We start from the raw sequence: 21,528 nt of genomic DNA, 5'->3' as shown, positions 1-21,528 counted from the left end.
CTTGTGCTCTCTCTGTCAAATAAATAAAATCTTAAAAAAAAAAGAAAGAAAGAAAGAAAAGAAAAGCCCAGGACCAAATAGTTTCACTGGTGAATTCCACCAAGTATTTAAAGAATTAACAACAATCCTACTTAAACTCTTCAAAAAAACTGAAGAAGGGAACACTCCCAAACTCATTTTACAAGGCCAGCATTACTCTGACACCAAAGCCAGATAAGGGCACTACAAGAAAAGCCCAACATTCCTGATGAATATAAATGCAAATTCTCAACAAAATATAAGCACACAGAATTCAACTGCACGTTTAAAGGGTCATACACCATGATCATGTGATTTATACCTGGGATGCAAGCATGTTTTAACATATACAAATTGATAGAGGTAATCACCACATTAACAGAATAAAGGATAAAAAAAAAATCATCTCAACACTTTGCAGAAAAATTGTCAAAAATTCAACATCCTTTCATGATAAAAATTCTCAAAAAATTAGTCACAGAAAGAACGTACTTCCACATAATGAAGGCAATATATGGCATGCTCAGAGCTAACATCATAATCAGTGGTGAAGAAAGCTTTTCCTCTAATATCAGGAACAATGCAAGGATGCCCATTCTTGCCACTTCTATTCAACATAGTACTGGAAATACACATTTCTAGACATGATGTATTTTTCATGCCACTGTAACTGATATCCTTAAATTTTCATTTTATATCTATTGCATAAGCTTTATTTTTGAAAACTTTATATACAGAAACATTGTTACTTCCTATTTCTAATAATTAACCTATATATTTTCATCTTATGCACATAATTTTATCAACAAATAATGTTTTATTACTTTCTAATCAATTATACCAATTTTTTCTTGCCTGATTTTCCTGACTAGGTCTTTCAATGCAATGTTGAATAAAACTGGTGAAAATAGGCATTCTTTTTTCCAGACTTTAGAGGAATAATTTTCTATACACCAATAAGTATTAGATTTTGCTATATTTTATGGCAATATATAGTACATATTATGTCATGATCAGATCAGTGAGGTTTCCTGGAAGGTGAAAAGGCAAAATGGAAGGCCCATGAGAAGATAAGAACTCGAGTCCTTATTTTCCTTACATAATTTCTGTAAGTGTTACTATATTATCATTTCCTTCTCACATTTCTGTATGTTCCTGAGAGACCCTGATTTTCCCATGCTTCCATAGTAAGGGCCAGGTAGGGCCAATTTCCATCAAGACCTCTCAAAGCAGATCACTCCATGGTACATACCTGAAGGTTTTATTTCCCAGGTCCAAATGGCCAATTATATCCAGTATAAATAACTGTTTACAATGACACAAAGAATTTTCTCACACACATTTGCATATCTTTATGAGGTATGCTATGTCCTCTGCAGAGGTTCCCATACAGAGTCTTACTTCTCAGAGTAAACACTGGTGGTGCCCTACAGAGAAACAGTCAGCTAAGAAAGACATATGAAGGAATCAAGTAGGAACTTTCTGGCAGAAACCATATTTAGCCACACAGGTCACTACATCCCTGCTACATATGACTTCTCCCCATCAAGATGCTTTCCTAAAGATTCTTATGGAGAAGGGTTGGGCCCACAACGAAGAATACAGAAACATTTTAGAGATAGCAGGTAGGATTCATACCTGCCCATGTAGGCTATCCCAGGCATGTCTTCCACATTCCCTATGGATTTTTCTCTGAGGGCCACTCAATTCTCAGGAAAAGAATTGGTGCTTTTGGGAAAGTGTAAAACAGGATCTGTGATGGCATCATACAGGGTCTTTATGTGCAAGCACCATAACATACATGTGTTTGCAAAATAAAAAGTGAGGTCTCCATAACGTATGAGTTAGGCCACCAGACACAAGGGCAGTGTTAATGGAAAAAAGACAGAAAAGGAAATCAGGAGAATCAGAAACACAGTGTCTGGAATGCAAATCAAGTTTAAAGGTGTACACCTGGGTATTAGCAACCTCCTTCAAAAGAACAGAAAGGGAAGATAAAGGGGACAAATATGAGCTAAAAACATGTCTCTGCCAGAATTTTATATATAGATCAGGGAACAGATACTGTGGATGAAAAAAGGTTTCCCTGAAGTTACAAAATTGGTGAGTGCTGGAATAAGCATTAAAACCCATGGCTATCTACGTCTTTTCATCACACCAAGTTCCTAGAGGGGAGGAGTAAAAGCAAATAGCAAGAAGTGTCAATTCCAAGATCCTGGGTCCATCCACTGACACAGATCAACTTATATTCTTGAAATGAAACAAACAAACAAAGAGACCAGATTTATTGGACCTTATCAACCCATCTTTCCATCTATCTACAAGAATAATTTTACAGATACCCTTAGGGGTAACAAACAAATCCTTCCCCCAGGCACAGTTTCTAGGTCATGGCATCTTTTGACTCAAGCTTTCTTCATGTCCTCTATGGGGAATTACTGCACAGCTATAAATTATGCTAAGTTAACAGTAACAATATTCTCACATGTCCAATTCTTATTATGTAACATAATCATAAATACATAACTTCAAAATAAACTATGTATGTAACTTGTATATTAATCATTCAGTTCACAATCTCAAAAGTTTTACATGCCATAGCGAAAATGCCCATTATTTATATAACAGATGTATTATCTCTGATAAAAAAATTGCATACATTAGGAAGTTTATTTCACTTCTAAAATTTTATCAGTAAAGATGCCCCCAAACTCATTGAAATTCATGGGTTTTGTGTTACTTATTAAGGCTTGAGCAGATACTGAAGACTCTTCTGTGCTTAGTCCATTCTTATGATTTTACCACTGCATGAATTCTCTGGTGCACAGTGAGTTGTGACTTTTGAATGAATGCTTTCCCACATACAGCACACCGATAGGGTCTCTCCCCAGTATGAATTCTCCGATGTACAACAAGGTCTGACTTCTGGGAAAAGGCCTTTCCACATTCAGCACATACGTAAGGTTTCTCTCCTGTATGAATGCGCTGATGCCCTGGGAGGTGGGACTTCTGAGAGAAAGCTTTCCCACATTCACTGCATACGTAAGGTTTTTCTCCTGTGTGAATTCTCTGATGTCCAATGAGATGTGACTGCTGACAGAAGGCTTTTCCGCATTCACTGCATTTATAGGGTTTCTCTCCAGTATGCGTTCTCTGATGTATGATGAGCTGTGACTTCCGGGAGAAGGTCTTTCCACATTCAGTACATTCATAAGGTTTCTCCCCAGTATGAATTATCTGATGTATAATGAGTTCTGACTTCCTGCTGAAGGCTTCCTCACATTGAGCACATTTGTACGGTTTCTCCCCAGTATGAATTCTTTTATGAATAATGAGGTGGGACTTCTCACAGAAGGCTTTCCCACATTCAGTACATTCATATGGCTTCTCTCCAGTATGAGCTCTATGATGTATTATCAGCTGTGACTTCTGGGAGAAGGCCTTCCCACACTGATTACATTCATAAGGTTTCTCTCCAGTGTGAATTCTCTGATGTATAATGAGGGGTGATTTCTGGGAGAAGGCTTTCCCACATTCACTGCACTCATATGGTTTTTCCCCAGAATGAACTCTCTGATGTATAATGAGGGATGATTTCTGAGAGAAGGCTTTTCCACATTCAGCACATTCATAAGGTTTCTCCCCAGTATGAGTTCTCTGATGTACAATGAGATGTGACTTCTCACTGAAGGCTTTCCCACATGCACCACAATCATATGGTTTCTCTCCAGTATGAATTCTTTGATGTATTATGAGTTGTGACTTTTTTAGAAAAGATTTTCCACATTCAATGCATACACAGGTCTTCTCTCCACTTTCAACATTCACATATTGAATAAGAGATTGTTTATTGCTGATAATCTTTCCACACTGACTATCTTCACAGTGTTTCACTCCATTATGAATTTTTTCATGCTTAGAATAGGAAGAAATAGATGTACTCCCACATCTAAAATTCTCACCAGTGTTTTTTCTTGCATAACCCCTATTACAACTGAGTAAGTTTATATTAGGTTCCAAGCTCTTTTCAAATGAGTCACATGTATACCGTCCTTGTCCTGAAGCATCTAGGTCTGTGTAGTCATGAAACATTTTTCCTAATGCCTTATATGAATAGCCTGATTCTTCAACAACTGTTTTGTTTTTGATGGCCATGACTTGCCTGAGAAGTCTGTCGTCATTTTCCTGATCTCTCTCCAGCTGGTCATCATCCTGCCATTCCTTAAAAATGGAGTACAATGAATGATCTCTTGTTACACCTTCCAATATCTCCTTAGGGAAGGAAACACCTTCAAGTATGTCCAATTGAGGATTTTCAAGTCTAGTCTCCCTCTCTGAAAAAAATAAAAGAAAAATCAAACAGATAAAAAGATTTAGTAGAGGACAAAAGAGGTTAAAAACAAATGGATGATACATGATGGTCCAGGAGACAGAGAACTGGGAGGGCAAAGGGCCATTTGAAACATGTAAATTTATCACATAAGTAACTAAAGATGGACTTTACTTCCAACAGTGGTGGCATGAAGTAGTTGAAGAATTCTCCTCCCCAAAAAACAAGTACAAAAATAAAATGATTAAAAAGCAAAAACTAATTTAGGGCACTGAAAAACTACCAATGGGAGGTAATAAACTGCAAAGTGCTTACTCACCCAAAACTTCTACTTCATTAGGTAAGAATGGGGAGCTTGTGGCATTCTTTCCTAAGGTTTTCCCATCTCCCACCCCTAGTTATGGGGCATTAAAACACTAATCCACAGGATACAGCTTAATGCTGTTAGTAAAGCAGCTAGAAACTTAATGGGAGTTTGGAAGTAAAAGAGTCAAAGAAAAGTCGAGATGATAAACTCTCCCTATACTCCCAACTCACCACTAAAATATTTGTGCAAAGATATCCTAGAGAGCCTAGCAGTGATTGAAAGTTTGGAGAGTCTTGCAAATTAGCTATATTTTTAAAGTATTCTGACACATACACAACTCAGGCAGCAAAGAGTAAAAGTCACACTGGCTTCTGATGTCTAATACAATCTCTGTCCAAATCACTAGCTCACCTCTACTTTATCCAGGTGAAGGGGAGTCTCTTAGAGAGCCAGACTTAAACAAACAAACAAAAACCAGAGACATCAGCAATGACACTCTATGGCAGAGACAGATGTCACAGTTTAAGCTCAAGCAAGTTAAATGTCTCTAAGACAAGAAAGAAACGCTTGGAAGATCAGAAGAATCCAGACTACAACACATCATCTACAATGTAGAATTTTCAACCAAAAATTACTAGACATAGAAAGAAACAGAAAACTGTGACCTAAACTAAGGAATAAAATCAGTTAATAGAAAGTAACTCTACATGGGCACAAATGCTGAATTTTGTAAACAAAGCTCCCAAAGAAGCTATTATAAACATATTAACTCAAAAGAAAAGACTGCTAGGCAATGAGTACACAAATATGTAATTTTAAAGGAGAAAAAAGTATATAAAGGAACTAGTTTGACTACAGGGAGACAGAAAGAGGAAATTTTGAGTATGAGAACTTTTTTGTATTATGATTATGGTACTAGTTAAATTACTCTATGCCGAACATTAATTTTGTGTAAGTTAAAACATAAAAGAACCAAATGGAAAGTCTAAGGCTAAAATTAAAATTTCACCAGATGGGCTTATTAGATTTGAGAAAGCAGAAAGTAAGATCAGAATCAGTAAATTTGAAGATATCACTAAAAATTAACTAACCCAAAGAACAAAAAGAAAAAAGGATTATAAAAAAATAAAACTTCAGAGATCTGTGGTGTAATAATAGGCATTCCATCCAGTATATGTGTAACTGGAGTGGTAGAAAGAGGGGAGAGAAAAAGGCAAAAAAGAAAAGAAAAGAAAAGAAAAATTGTCTTTAAAATCACCCAATTTGGTGAGAAATGTTAATTTACATATCCAAGAAGCTCCATAAAATACAGGCAGGATACCTAGATAACTAGCCACATCAAAATCAAACTGCTGAGAAATGGAGAGAAAAAACTTGAAAGCAGTTAAGAAAAAAAATGACACATCATGCATAGGAGAAGAATAGTACTTCCAGCTGAGTTTCAACACACTCAAAAACTCTGAGGCCAGGAAACACTGGAACAACATATTCTAAATACTAAAAGAAAGCAACCTGTCAACCAAGAATTCTATATCCAGTGAAACTCCTTTAAACATGGCAAAATAAAAGCATTTGCAGATAAACAAAAATATTCGCTAGCAGAACTGATTTACAAAATATACAAAAAAAATCTCTGTCTGACGAAATAGTACCAGATGATACCTTAAATCCATAGGACACTAACAATTTTTTTAGTGTGTAGGTAAATATAAGGAATTTAAATATGTCTGCCTTTTCTCTTTTTCTTTTCTGCAAAAAGCTTTTTAAAGCAAAAATAAAGAAGAAAAGATGGCGGAGGAGTAGGGGACCCTATTTCAACTGGTCCCGGGAATTGAGCTGGATATCTACCAGACCACTCTGAGCACCCACGAAACCAGCCTGAGATGTAAGAAGATCTGGATCTCTACAAGCAGAATATCGCAGGCGGTTTGGTTTTGAGGTAGGAAGCAGGGAACCGTGATTCCACGGGCAGGTATCGGAGGATAAATGGCAGCGGGAGGGAGCCTGGCTGTGAGGATCCTACACCGCTGGTGAAGGACAGCCTCACGCACTGGGGATGGGGCACAGACTCGCAGACCCGTAGCAGCGGGGAAAGGACTTTAGGGCAGCCCTGGGGCGGAAACCTGGAGCGGTGGGGTTGTGCACGTGCGAACTGGGAGCAGCTCGCGGTTTTAGAAGCACAAAGGGCAGAGACAAACCCGACCTGGAGGTGAGGACTGGGAGCTGTGCGGAGGGATGCACAACCCATGACGCTGCAGTTTATAGCAGCACAGACAGAAACGGAGACAGTGTGGCCTGGAGACCTCACTGAAGAACAGAATGCGGTCTCTTTGCTCTGAGGCAGAGGGTTGGAAACAGTCTCTTCTGCTCTCTCAGAAGAGACGCGGAAAGCCGCCAGGGAAAGTCACCAAAGAACAAAAGCCCCCTAAAAATGATTCCCACTGAGCCCATCCCCGGCCACAGGGGGGCAGGGCAACTCTGCCCAAACAGGGTTGCCTGAATAACAGTGTGGCAGGCCCCTCCCCCAGAAGACAGGCTGGGAAAACAAGAGCCCGGCAACCTTAAAGTCCCAAGAAAATAGGTGCATCTTGCTTGGGTTCTGGTCAATAATTTGGACTCTATACATTCCCTCAACCACCCCTCAACAGAATGACTAGGAGGAGGAACCCCCAAAATAGAAAAGGCTCAGAGATTATGACTTATGCTACAGATTTACAAATGGATGCAGATATAACCAAGATGTCAGGAGATGGAATTCAGGCTAGCAATTGTGAAGACAATGGCTAGAATGGAGAATTCAATTAATGGTAACATAGAGTCTCTAGGGCAGAAATGAAAGCTGAATTGGCAGAACTTGAAAATGCTACCAATGAGATCCAATCCAATCTAGATAATCTAACAGCTAGGGTAAGTGAGGCAGAAGAACGAATAAGAGACCTGGAAGACAATTTAATAGATAAAAGGGAAAAGAGGAGGCCAGGGAAAAACAACTCAGAATCCATGAAAATAGAATCAGAGAAATAAGTGACACCATGCATGAAGCGTTCCAATGTCAGAATAATTGGAATCCCAGAGGGAGTGGAGAGAGAGAGAGGACTAGAGGATGTATTTGAGCAAATCATAGCTGAGAACTTCCCTAATCTGGGGAATGAAACAAACATTCACGTCCTAGAGGCAGAGAGGACCCCCTCCTGAGATCAAGGAAAACAGGCCAACACCCCGGCATGTAATAGTAAAACTCGCAAATCTTAGAACCAAAGAAACCATCTTAAGGGCAGTTAGGGGGAAGAGATTCCTTACATACAGAGGGAGAAACATCAGAATAATGTCAGACCTATCCACAGAGACCTGGCAAGCCAGAAAGGCCTGGCAAGACATATTCAGGGTACTAAACGAGAAGAACATGCAGCCAAGAATACTTTATCTGGCAAGGCTGTCAGAATGGATGGAGAGATGCAGAGCTTCCATGACCAGCAGAAACTGAAAGAATATGTGACCACTAAGCCGGCCCTGCAAGAAATATTAAGGGGGGTTCTATAAAAGAAGAAAGACCCCAAGAGTGATATAGAACAGAAATTTACAGACACAATCTATAAAAACGACGTCTTCACAGGCAACATGACAATTAATTCATATCTTTCAATAATCACTCTCAACGTGAATGGCCTAAATGCTCCCATAAAACGGCACAGGGTTGCAGACTGAATAAAAAGACAGGACCCATCCATATGCTGTCTACAAGAGACTCATTTTGAACCCAAAGATACATCCAGACTGAAAGTGAAGGGATGGAGATCCATCTTCTATGCCAGCGGACCTCAAAAGAAAGCTGGGGTAGCAATTCTTATATCAGACAAATTAGATTTTAAACTAAAGTCTGTAATTAGAGACACAGAAAGACACTATATCATTCTTAAAGGGTCTACCCAACAAGAAGATCTAACAATTGTAAATATCTATGCCCCCAACATGGGAGCAGCCATCTACATAAGCCAACTGTTAACGAAAATAAAGAGTCATATTGATAACAATACGTTAATTGTAGAAGACCTCAATACTCCACTCTCAGAATAGACAGATCATCTAAGCAGAAAATCAACAAGGAAACAAGAGCTTTGAATGATACACTGGACCAGATGGACCTCATAGATATATGCAGAACATTCCACCCTAAAACAACTGAATACTCATTCTTCTTGAGTGCACATGGAACTTTCTCCAGAATAGACCAGATACTGGGTCACAAATCAGGTCTCAACCGATACCAAAAGATTGAGATTATTTCCTGCATATTCTCAGACCACAATGCTTTAAAACTGGAACTCAATCATAAGAAAACATTTGGCAGACATTCAAACACTTGGAAGCTAAAGACCACTCTGCTCAAGAATGTTTGGGTCAACCAGGAAATCAAAAAAGAACTTAAACAATTCATGGAAATCAATGAGAACGAAAACACATCAGTCCAAAACCTATGGGATACTGCAAAGGCGGTCCTAAGGGGGAAATACATAGCCATCCAAGCCTCACTCAAAAAAATAGAAAAATCCCAAATTCACCAACTAACTCTACACCTTAAAGAACTAGAGAAAAAGCAACAAATGATGCCTAAGCCACGCATTAGAAGAGAAATAATTAAGATTAGAGCAGAGATCAATGAATTAGAAACCAGAAACACAGTAAATCAGATCAATGAAACTAGAAGTTGGTTCTTTGAAAGAATTAATAAGATTGATAAACCACTGGCCAGACTTATCCAAAAGAAAAGAGAAAGGACCCAAATTAATAAAATTATGAATGAAAAGGGAGAGATCATGACTAACACCAAGGAAATAGAATCAATTATTATAAATTATTACCAACAACTATATGCCAATAAACTGAGCAATCTGGATGAAATGGATGCCTTCCTGGAAACCTATAAGCTGCCAAGACTGAAAGAGGAAGAAACTGACAACCAGCTAAATATCATACTGTAATCCCCACAGCAATATCACACATACAAAGACAGAACTAAGAAGAAAAATTCAACAAGGAAATTAAGATGGCATGCTAAAAAAGTTCTTTCAACATAAAAGACAGGAAAAGAAAAAGGACCTAAAGAGATTAAGCAAATAGAAAACAAATAGCAAAATGGCAAAAAGAAATCAAAACAAATCAATAATTACCTTAACTGGGAATGGAATAATACTCCAATCAGATACTGTCAGACTAGATAAAACAGTAAGAATCAACTATACATTGTCTATAAGAAATTCACTTTAAATTCAAAGACAAATATGCTGAAAATAAAAGGATGTGGGAAAGAAATCATGCAAACTGTAAGCACAAGACAGGTGAAGTAGCTATATTAATATTAGATAATATAGACTTCAAGATAATAAATATTATTAGAAACAGAGAAGTATATTTCAAAATTGTGAGAGGAGATTTGCAAGAAGTTATAACAATTATAAATATATCTGTGCCTAACCACAGATGCCCACAACACACAAACCAAAACTAACAAAAATGAAAGGAAAAAATTAGTAATTATGTCCAGAAATTTCAACATCCCTCTCACAAAGACTTCTAAAACAAGTAGACAAAAAAAAAAAAAATCAGTATCAATGAACCTGACCTAACATCTATAGATACCCCAAAACAACAGAACACACATTTCAAGAACACGTGAATCAAACCTCAGAATAGACTACATGTTGGGTTTCAAAACAAGCTGCAATAATTTTATGAGGACAGAAACTATACAGAATATATTCTCCAACCATAATGAAATTAGAAATAAATAACAAAAAGATCTCAAAAATTCCCACAAATATTTGGAAAACAACATATGTGTAAACAACCTGTATGTTAAAAAATCCAATATAGAAAATAACTTGAATGAAAATGAAAACAATATGTCAAAATTTGAAACAAAGTTAAAGCAGTACTTATAGGACAGATTATATATAGGTAGTCCTCATTTTGAGTAATTTTGATATGCATGAATTTCAGTCAGCACAGTTTAGTACATAACACCAGTCTGGCAACACAGTTAACATTTTAATTACCACAGTATACAATTTGTGACTAATCGCATAAAGTACAAATTTCACTGCTAGCACTTAAAGTCCACAAATCACTATGCAAATAACAGATACACATCATGATCTGTACCCAATCATTTCACTTATTTCAAAGTCTGTCATTGATTTTTAACTGCACATCTGTTAACGAATATATATACAGAATGCAAAGTGTATAGGTGTGTTTCCTCCTTGTCTCCCATTGATAAACCCACATGGCATTTTACAAAAATGGATAACTGAAAGAGGGAAGTGGCCTGCAAAGATGAAAATGCAGCAAAGAAACAACACTAACAACACTGGATGCAGCTCGAATATAGCTTTGGCATTGCCACTATTCATGAGACTTTAGGTATATAGCCAGAAGAACTTAGTGAAGGCAAAACTTACTGACATAAATTCTTGGGTTATGATGAAAAGAATAAAAATATTACAGAGAAAATGACCCTGATGAAAAATCCTCACAGTATCTTGGACATATTTCACAACACTGAAAACACAAAGGGTAAAATGTTGGTAGCTGATTCAACCTTAGAAAAGGGTTTCATAATTCGGTAAGACATAGAAAACAGGCTCACTTCCTATCGTAAGTTATACAATGATAAGAAGGTAGACACTGCTCAAACTACTCTATATAGGACTGTTGAAAATAAAACCCCACATCTTCAATGCTGTCAATGTTTTAACTTGCAAGGTAGTAAATATTCATTTTGCTATATTTTCATTTCTCTATACAGCTATAACCAACAGTGAGATGGTTTTTTAATGTTTTCACAAAAAAGCTTAAAGGTCACAAAACAACTGTAATTTTTTCCCATTGATTATGAAGATTGCTTTGCAAAGTTTTGACTTCTTTGGTAATTTTTATGGTCCCCTACTATCATACAAGATGAGAATCACCTGTATGTAAATGCTCATGTTAGAAAACAAAACAGGTCTCAAATTAATAATCTGAGCTTCCACGTTAAGAAGCTAGAAAAAGAACAAATTAAATCCCAAATAAGCAGAAGACGGGAAAAATAAAGATCAGAGTGGAAGTCAATGAAATAGAAAATGAAAAAACAACAGAGAAAAATCAATGAAATAAGCAACTGATTATTTGAAAAAAACTAATAAAATTAATATGTTTTAGCTAACAATGAGAAAAAAAGAGAGCTGGCATAAAGTAGCAATATCAGCATAAAAGACAGACACCTCTAGACTAGACCCTAAAGACATAAAAGAACAATAGAGGATTATCATGAAACATTTTATACCAATTAATTTGACAACTTGAATGAAATTTTAAAAATTCCTTTAAAGACACAATTACCAGAACTGACTGAAGACAAAAGATAACTTGAATAGATTCACATCAAGGAAAGAAACTTATAGGGGAGCCTGGGTGGCTCAAGTCATTAAGCGTCTGCCTTTGGCTCAGGTCATGATCCCGGGGTCCTGGGACTGAGCCCCGCATCGGAATCCCCGCTCTGCAGGAAGCCTGCTTCTCCTTTCCCACTCCCCCTGCTTGTGTTCCCTCTCTCACTGTGTCTCTCTCTGTCAAATAAGTAAATAAAATCTTTTTTTAAAGAAAAGGAAAGAAACTTATAAATAAAAATCTTCCCACAGAAGTTCAGACCTAGACTGGTAAATTCTTATCACTGTAATAAACCGTAACCATGAGTATAACAGCTTCTCTAAGTTTGTGAGCTCTTCTAGAAAATCATCAAATCTAAGGGTGGTCTTCCAGACCCCCAATACAAGTAGCAAACCAAATCCAGCAATATATAAAAAGAATTATACACCATCACCAAGTGGAACTTGTCCCGGAATGTAAGGTTGGTTTACTATCCAGTAACAAATTAATTGAAATTCTATAATATAGCATATAAACAGACCATCTCAGTAAATGCAGAAAATGCATTTGTCAAATTCCAGCACATTTTCATGATAAAAACACCAATAGAATTGGAATAGAAAAGAAATTCCTCAACCTGACAAAGGGCATGAAAACTTACAGCTAGCATACTTAACACTGAAAGACTGGATTTTTCCCCATAAGATCAGGAATAAGACAAGGATGTCCACTCACCATTCTATTCAATATTGTACCAGAGGTTCTAGCCAGGGTACTTAGGCAGGAAAAAGAAAAAAAAGGCATCCAATTGAATTTCTCAATTTATAGATGACAAAACCATTTATACAGAAAAGCCTAAGAAATCAACTGAAGAATGATTATAACTAACGAATGAGTTTATTAGTAAGTCTGCAGAATACCAGACCAATATACAAAAATCAGTTATATTTCCATACACTTGCAGTGGACAATCCAAAAATGAAATTAACGAAACAACTGCATATACAATAGCATCAGATAGAATAAAATACTAAGAAATAAATTTAACAATTATAAAACTTACACTCTGAAAACTATTTCGAAAAAAATTAATCTAAATGAAAGGGAAAGATGACATGTTCATTGGAAGATTTAATATTGTTAAGACAACAATACTCCTTAAATTGATCTGCAAATTCAAAAAACCCTGTCAGAATCTAAGGATATTTATTTGTAGCGATGGATATGCTAATTCCAAAATTCATTCCTGAAGAGCCAATGTTTCCAATCTTGGAAAAGAAAAACAATGTTGGAAGAATGACATCTCCCAATTTCAAAACTTACTAGGAGCAACAATAGTCCAGAGATTGGCATAGAGACAGATATACAGACAGAATAATATAGTCAGAAATAAACCCTTTCATGTAAGGCTAACTGATTTTTGGCAAGGGCATCAAGAACATTTGATGGGAAAAGAATAATCACTTCAATAAATGGTGGTGGTACAAATTCATTCTACAAGGCCAGCATTACCCTGATTCTAAAACCAGATAAAGACACCACACAAAAAAAGAGAACCAAAGGCCAGTATCACTGATGAACACAGATGCGAAGATCCTCAACAAAATATTAGCAAACCGAATCCAACAATACATTGAAACATCATTCACCATGATCAAACGGGATTCATTCCCAGCATGCAAGGGTGGTTCAATATTTGCAAAAAAATCAACTGATACGTTCCATCAATAAGAAAAAGGATAAAGCCAAGTGATTATTTCAATAGATGCAGAAAAAGCATTTGACAAAGTATAACATATATTCATGATAAAAACCCTCAACCCTCAACAAATTAGGTTTAGAGGGAACATACCTCAACATAATAAAGCCCATACATGAAAAACCCACAGCTAACATCATACTCAATGGGGGAAAACTGAGAGCTTTCCCCCTAAGGTCAGGAAGAAGACAAGGATATCCACTTTAGGGGCGCCTGGGTGGCTCAGTTGGTTAAGCGACCGCCTTCGGCTCAGGTCATGATCCTGGAGTCCCAGGATCGAGTCCCGCATCGGGCTCCCTGCTCAGCAGGGAGTCTGCTTCTCCCTCTGACCCTCCCCCCTCTCGTGTGCTCTCTCTCCGTCTCTCTCAAATAAATAAATAAAATCTTAAAAAAAAAAAAGAGTACACTTATCTTGATGAGCACTGAGTAATATAAGGAATTGATGAATCGCTATATTCTACACCTGAAACTAATACAACACTGTATTTGACTATATAGGTATTAAAATAAATAAAAATAAACAAAAATACATGTCATAATCAAAATAAAAATAAATAAATGATTAAATAAGTAAATAAATAGTGCTGGAACACATGGACTGCCACATGCAAAAGAATGAGGTTGGACCCTTAACTTCACACCATGTGCAAAAATTAACTCAAAATGGATCAAAGACCCAAATGTAAGAGCATTAACAGTACAAAACTTTTAGAAAAAAAACTTGGGGTAAATCTTCATGACCCTGGATTTGGCAATAGATTCTTGGATATGATACCAACAGTACAAGTAACAAAAGAAAAATAGAAAAACTGGACTTCATCAAAATTACAAAATCTTGTGCTTCAAAGGTTACTATCGAGAGAGTGAAAAGACAACCCGCAGGATGGAAGTATTTGCAAATCATATGTCTGGTTACGAGACCTATGTCAAACAAGAACTCTAGGAGCTTCCAGGTTGGTGAACACATGGAGGTGTGCCGGGAGAGTGGTGCACCTGCAGAGGGCGTGAAGCTCTGCGCCCTTTCCCCATGCCCTGCCCTGTGTACCCCCTCCAGCTGGATGTTCCTGGGTTATATCCTTTTGGAGTAAACTGGCAATCTAGGTAAAGCACAGAAGAGCCATGTGAGTCCTCCAGATTTCTCTTCCCCTGTATCAGTGACAAGCTGGACTGCAGATGGTGTTAACTTCACTCAATTTGGATTCCTGAGGTACCATGTGGAGCATGCTCCCTGCTAAACTGTGTTGGATATGCAACATGTAAAGAAGACAAATCCTTGTTGTGTTAAAGCACTGGCATCTAGAGGTTGATTTGTAATATAGTGTATCTAGCCTGTCCTAATTAATAATAAAATTAGTACCAGTGAACAAAAGAACTTTATAAAAAACTTTATCTATACAAAGAACTTTACATAAAAGTTCCATGTAAGTTCTGTATAAGAATTTGATCTCTATAAAGAATTCTTACAATTCAATAATAAAAAGACAAATAACTCAAAATAGACAAAGGATCTCAACAAAGTATTTTCTGAAGAAGATACATAATGGCCAACAAGCAGATGAAAATATGCACAACATAATTAGTCATTAGGGACCATTTTAGTTAAACACAAAGTTCCTATATGACCCAGCAATTCCACTCCTAGGTACACACCAAAGAAAAAATAAAACATATGTCTACACAAAAACTTGTACATGAATGTTTATAGTAGCATTATTCATGTTGTGAAAAGGTGGAAACAAGCCAAATATCCATTAACTGATGAATGGATAACCAAATGTAGTATATCAGTACAATGGAATATTACTCAGCCAAAAAAGAAACGAAGTACTGATACATGTTATAAGGTGGATAACCCTCAAAAACAGTGTGCTAACTGAAAGAAGCCAGTCACAAAAGACCTCACATTATATTATTTCATTTAAATAAAATATCAAGAGTAGGCAAATCAATAGAGAGTGAAAGCAGATTAGTGGCTGCTTAGGGCTGGGAGATGGGGAACAGGGGTGTGAGTGCTAAAGGGTACAGGATTTCTTTCGTAGGTGATAAAAATGTTTTAAAATTGACTGTGGGAATCATTATATATATCTGTGAATACACTAAAAAACCACTGAATTGTTAACTTTGAAAGGGTGAATTGTAAGGCATGTGAGTTATATCTCGAAGTTGTTTAAATACAATAATAACGAAATTTCAGAGAACAGCTACAGTATGCACTTTACTGTCCACAGTCACACTGTGTATCCATGCTTATATCCCATTATTCCCCAATAAAAATATTTTGTGAAGGCAAGCCTAGCAAATTTCTGCAGAAAAGCCATAATGATTCCTAACTCCAAAAATCTGTACACATCCATTGCTAGAGCTTGCCTTCACCCTCCTCCTGCCTAACCCACACTTCAAATATACTTTAGAGTGTCTGGTTCTTGCTTGGAAAAAATGCCTTCTTAAGTTATGCCATGTCTCTTTAGACTAGAATTTTCAGTGAACTCCTAAAACGTTAACTATATTGGTCGTGCAATTTTATACAGCCATGAACTTTGATGACTTGTCTTTCCATGTACAACCTATGGTTCTGAAAAGCATCTGACTTCTATTGCCTTTGAATTTCTTCTAGAAAGGCACAAAAGATATGATTGTCAATCATGTCTACAAAGATATGAGTGAATCAGTAAGAAATTTTTCTTCTCTTCACAGCTCACTATTACCTAATTAACAAGTTGTTGAATACTTACATGTTCAGCACAGGAGCAAGAAGGAATAGGAGCAAGAAGGAAGAGGAGCTGCCAATCTGGGTGGAAGCATAAATCTCAGCCACCAGCCAATTAAAAACAAAAACAAAGAAACTGAGATTTCACTTCCCTTGGCTCCCACCTGCCAGATTTTTACCTGGACAGATCCAATCTGATATGTCTCTCTTTATGATCCATGGTTCTTCTCCTTGTTCCAACTTGGAGATGATATCTGGTTTGGACACTGGATGCCCTATTATAGAAAAATCAGAGAGGAATTGGGTTGACTACACTGAAGAAAAAAGAAAGGCACCTGGGTGGCTCAGTCGGTCAAGTGTCCGACTCTTGATCTCAGCTCAGCTCTTGATCTCAGGGTCGTGAGTCAAGCCCTACTTAAAAAAAAAGGGGGGGGTGCTATTTTAGGAGCCCCACAGTAAAGCTGTCCAGCCTACTCTTAGCAGAACACTGACCTTCTGCTGGAGAGAAAAAAGAGAGCACAAAGTCAGTCATTACATATGTCAGGAACCCACCCAACTTGATCAAAGGAGAAGAGAGAGGCACCGGATTGGAAGATGTTGTGATATGGGGGGAAGCCATCCTTACCCAATGAGACTAGGTGGCTGAAGTTCTCCAGCATCACATCTCTGTACAGGGTCCTCTGAGCAGGGTCCAGTTGCTGCCATTCCTCCTTGGTGAAAGCTATAGCCACATCCTCAAATGACAATGGACCCTATAACAGCATGCTCCTGTTCAATCTGAAGTGATCAGTCTTATTTTTACCATAGCATGCCAAACCATATGCCCAGTTCTACATCATGCCTATTCAGAAAAATGATGTAAAATTCTGTCTTTAGCAAAAAGAGTCAAACACATCAAAAGAACAGAAGAGCAAAAGAGACTTAATCACAAATGGCAATTCTTTTAAAGGCAGCATTTCAAATAAATTATTCAACAAATGGTTTTGGGAAAACTGGATAGTCAATTAGTTAAATAATAAAGTTGAGACTTTATGTTTTAAAAACAAGAGAACAAATAATTTCCAGATGGAGAAAAATCTAAGCATCACAAATTATTAATAGTGGTTATCCCAGGAGAAAGGGAATGTTCGGGTCCCTTTCACTTCATAATTTTTATTTTTTATGTTTTTTAAAATGTTTTTACCAAGTAAGGATAATTCAGGCCAGGACAAAAAATAGTCCTGGCCTGAATTATAAATTGAAAAAACTGGACCAAAAACCGGCATTCTGTTGGGGAGTTGCCTCACAAACCCTGAGACCATAGCAAAGGCTATGGAGAATGAGAGACCCCTGTGCTCCCAAGTGTTTGCCACGAATTTTAAGTAAAGAACTGCCTATCTGAGAGAAATAATTACTTTGGAGACAAATAGATACTCATCATTCCATCTTATCTAGGTTTTATCTCTGGATAAACTATACCTTAGTTCCCCGAAGAATAATGCTTATGGAGTTCAGCTCTAACATTATGCTAACTGCCTTCTAAAAAAAATATTTAAAGACACAACCACAAAAAATCTGAAATATTTATGCAGAAGTATAGGTCAGGACATCATCTATAGAAGATCCCCCAAAATGAATTTCTTTTTGTCCTAATGTCAAGAAATATTTTCATTGAAAATTCAGTTGATTTCTATTTGTGGAGAATGCCAAATCATGTATATGATGTCCTCTACCGCTCCCCTGTGGCTGCTAGAAAAGATAGAACAAATTTGCACTTTATTTTTTTTTCAAATTTGTACTTTAATTTACACACTTATGTAAAATAAACATAATGTAAGTATAATGTACATTATATTTATATAAAATTTACATATAACAAATATATATGTATGAACTATAATAGTTGTTTTATGTGGCATAAAACCACATAATCTACATATTACATAGCAACTCGTCTCCAAGTCTTTGTTCTCTCTACATTTTCCCTAATTCTAATTTCTAGCTTTCTGCACTTTTCCATTTGATTATATAGAAACCAAGTACAAAATAAGCAAGCAACTCACGTGAGACTTGGTCATTTTCTGCTTCTCTTCCAAAAGAGCAGAGGTCTGAGGAATCAGGACTGAAAGACAGACTAAATCTCCAGGAGCCATTTACCAGTCTAGAAACAACCACCAAGAGGAAAACAGGCCACCCTGTAGAAGGCCATTTGATCCTTATAGAAGGGTCTGTAAGCACCACGTGAAAAAAGTCCTCTTGTGACTATATGATCACCTAGAACTTGTACAAGGTGTATTTTTAATTGGATGAATGCAGATATTTCTGTTGATATACAAACACCTTATTGTTCCCCTTTGAACCAGCAATTCTATTTGTAATTCTATCTGTAAGACTCTATCCTAAGACAGTAATTATGTATACATATATATGTAAGGTTTAACTGCAGATGGAGCAGTTCCCTGACAAAAAGAATAGGAATGACCAAGTAGAAAATCGAGAATGCACCCATATTCCCTAGACATAAGCAGCCGGCAAAATCCTAAGAGCTCTTTTATATTCTCCCCTAACTCAACAAATTCTCTTGCCAAGTCAATATTCATAGATTAAAACTGTTGATTTTGTTAATTTTAACATGTTTTTTGTTTAAGTTTGTATTGCTGATATTCAATAGTGCAGTTGTCTATATAACAAAATAGAGTGTCACGTTAGAACCATTGATAAACAGGAATATACTACAATACGTAAAGATACATACCTGGTAAATTCTTCTCAGTCCCAGGATGGGTCACACAGAGAAGGCTGCACTCACTCACAGAAGTGAGTACTCCCATGAAAGGTAGACTGTTTCCTATGGGGTTATCCCAGGCTTTGTCAAAATAACCTGGAAGAAAACAATCGAAGAGTCATGCTCCTCTCTGGACACCGAGCTCTGAAATAAGTAAAAAGCAGGTGTTTGATAAATGTTTGCTGAGCAGAATGTAGAACAATTTCAGTAAACAGGAAGATGGGGGACTGAAATCACACCTCACATAAGAAGAAAAATGGGCGCCTGGGTGGCTCAGTCATTGGGCGTCTGCCTTCGGCTCAGGTCATGATCCCAGGGTCTTGGGATCGAGCCTCGCATCGGGCTCCCTGCTCCTCAGGAAACCTGCTTCTCCCTCTCCCACTCACCCTGCTTGTGTTCCCTCTCTCGCTGTGTCTCTCTCTGTCAAATAAATGAAATCTTTAAAAAAAAAAAGAAGAAGAGCAACCCTCACATTTCAGAGCTGGCCTGGCACTCAAATTCTCCTATTTAACATAATTACATAGAACATCAACATCAGACAAGGCCACTCTGTGACCACGACAGAATAAGACAAAAACAAGACCTCTCTGAAATCATGTCTGAGACACAGACAAAACATCAACATTGTCCAATCCACAAAACACCCCCTCTCTGAGTTAACATGAGGGACTGCGACTTCCTTACCTATTACAGCTTTAGCTTCAGGATAGTCTCCTCACTCTAGATTTATTGAAATCCCCCATCACGAATTACCCCACTTCCTCACAACATCCAATTCATAGCAAGGTCCACCCCCTTAGGCCCTCCTCAAAATCACCTAACACAAGGAGAAATCCTCTAAGTTCTAACACCCTCTTACGAGAAGCCCCCACTTTCCCCCTGGTGTGCATGTTCCCAACTAGATGCTAGAGCCATATACCCAACTTATTCAACTCAGGGTGTTCCTGGTGGTCTTTGGCTGGAGAGAATTGACAATAATAATGTTATTCCTTCAGATTTGTTTGGTCTTACGTTCAAAGGATGTTTTCTTCCGTGAGGACGTGAGTGATGGAGGGAGATGGAGGTTTGAGAAAACATCTGAGGAAGGGTTTCAACTTAGGGGCGGCCTCTGACCTGCAGAAATTGTAAAGTGAGGCCTTTCCCACTAAACTAGAGCTGACCTTTATCAGTCCCTGGCTGCATTAAAACCCCCTACAAATCACTGAATCACCAGGTGCAGAAATCCCAAATCCCAAAGAGCACCTGCACGGAACCCCGATCACACGACTGGCCATACAGGTCCATAAATCACTGGCCACACGGATGCTCCAACAGCACACAGACCTGCCATCCCTGACCCACAGATCATACAGCTCTCGCTATTACTGACCCCTGTACGTACCCAACATTCATCCCACAGACTTCCCATCAGTCTTCACAGACCTCCAATTACTGACCTCCGCCCCAAAATCAATGCCAGACTTCCTCATGACTGAACCCATAAATTCCCCTTCTGACCCCCAGCTCGATTATCAGGTCCCGAAACGTCCGTCCCAGCATAACCCCAGACAGCTGTCACAGATTAACGTGGATTGAAGAACTCTCCCGCTTCCTGGCTGGGAGAGCACAGCACGGGGCTCCCGAGCATGCGCCGAGCCGTACAGAGCGGTTCGGCCCACTCTGCACCCTCGGCGGCTTTGTTCACTAGGCAAGATGGCGGCTCCCAGGCACTGTGTCTCTTTGTAGGAGCCGCCATATTGAGAGTCCGGTCAGGTCCGTACACGGGGAGGAATTCGGTTTATTCCTAACCTGAGTTTGGACCGTGCCACAGCGGCAGCGAGGGGAAGAGGCAAGATGAAGGAAAGGAGGATTATACAAACCAGAGAGGTGCGAAGTTTTGCAGAGAGCTTTTGCAGGAGGATTGGGGAAGAAGTTGCAGTAGTACAGTCCTTTACTGGGGAAAAAGGACTTTGGAATGGTGCAATCCTTTTGTAAGGGATTCCACTTAAAAGTGCTGGTAATGGTACAACCCTACACCGGAGGATTCCACTGTGGGACAGAGGGGCAGAAGTGATGGCCGAGTTCAAGGGGGGCGGAGAGGTGTCATAAACCGCTAATTATGCTAAAAACAATGAGAAGGAATCGCCTAAGGGAAATTACAACTACAGTAATATGTTGCAGGGACCGACTGATGAAAAAAGGAAAATTGAGACAGGGAAGAGGAGACTGAGGCACAAATAATGGAGAATCTGAGAAACAG

General features: G+C 38.1%; 1 protein-coding gene across 2 annotated transcripts; it reads right to left on the bottom strand.

Moving 5' to 3' along the window:
- Positions 1 to 1,263: 1,263 nt before the first annotated feature.
- On the bottom strand, positions 1,264 to 20,897 carry LOC148164399 (uncharacterized). Of its 2 annotated transcripts, none has more exons than XM_028106538.2 (6): positions 19,529 to 20,897; positions 19,260 to 19,385; positions 18,568 to 18,699; positions 17,151 to 17,246; positions 16,705 to 16,800; positions 1,264 to 4,352 (listed from the first exon to the last, which is right to left on the bottom strand). In XM_028106538.2, exons 2-6 carry the CDS (start codon positions 19,333 to 19,335, stop codon positions 2,809 to 2,811), a joined length of 1,944 nt encoding a protein of 647 aa, XP_027962339.1. In that variant the 5' UTR covers positions 19,336 to 19,385; positions 19,529 to 20,897; the 3' UTR covers positions 1,264 to 2,808. The 2 variants fall into 2 exon arrangements, with proteins under 2 accessions (XP_027962339.1, XP_027962340.1); XM_028106539.2 differs by having other exon boundaries at positions 17,151 to 17,277; positions 18,568 to 18,665; positions 20,726 to 20,897.
- Positions 20,898 to 21,528: the final 631 nt, after the last annotated feature.

This window comes from Eumetopias jubatus, unplaced genomic scaffold, assembly GCF_037043125.1.
Source record: "Eumetopias jubatus isolate StellerSeaLion01/CBP00866 unplaced genomic scaffold, mEumJub1_p1.0 scaffold_5, whole genome shotgun sequence".
In the NCBI taxonomy this organism is placed as follows: domain Eukaryota; kingdom Metazoa; phylum Chordata; class Mammalia; order Carnivora; family Otariidae; genus Eumetopias; species Eumetopias jubatus.
This window is presented reverse-complemented; position numbering and strand designations above follow the sequence as displayed.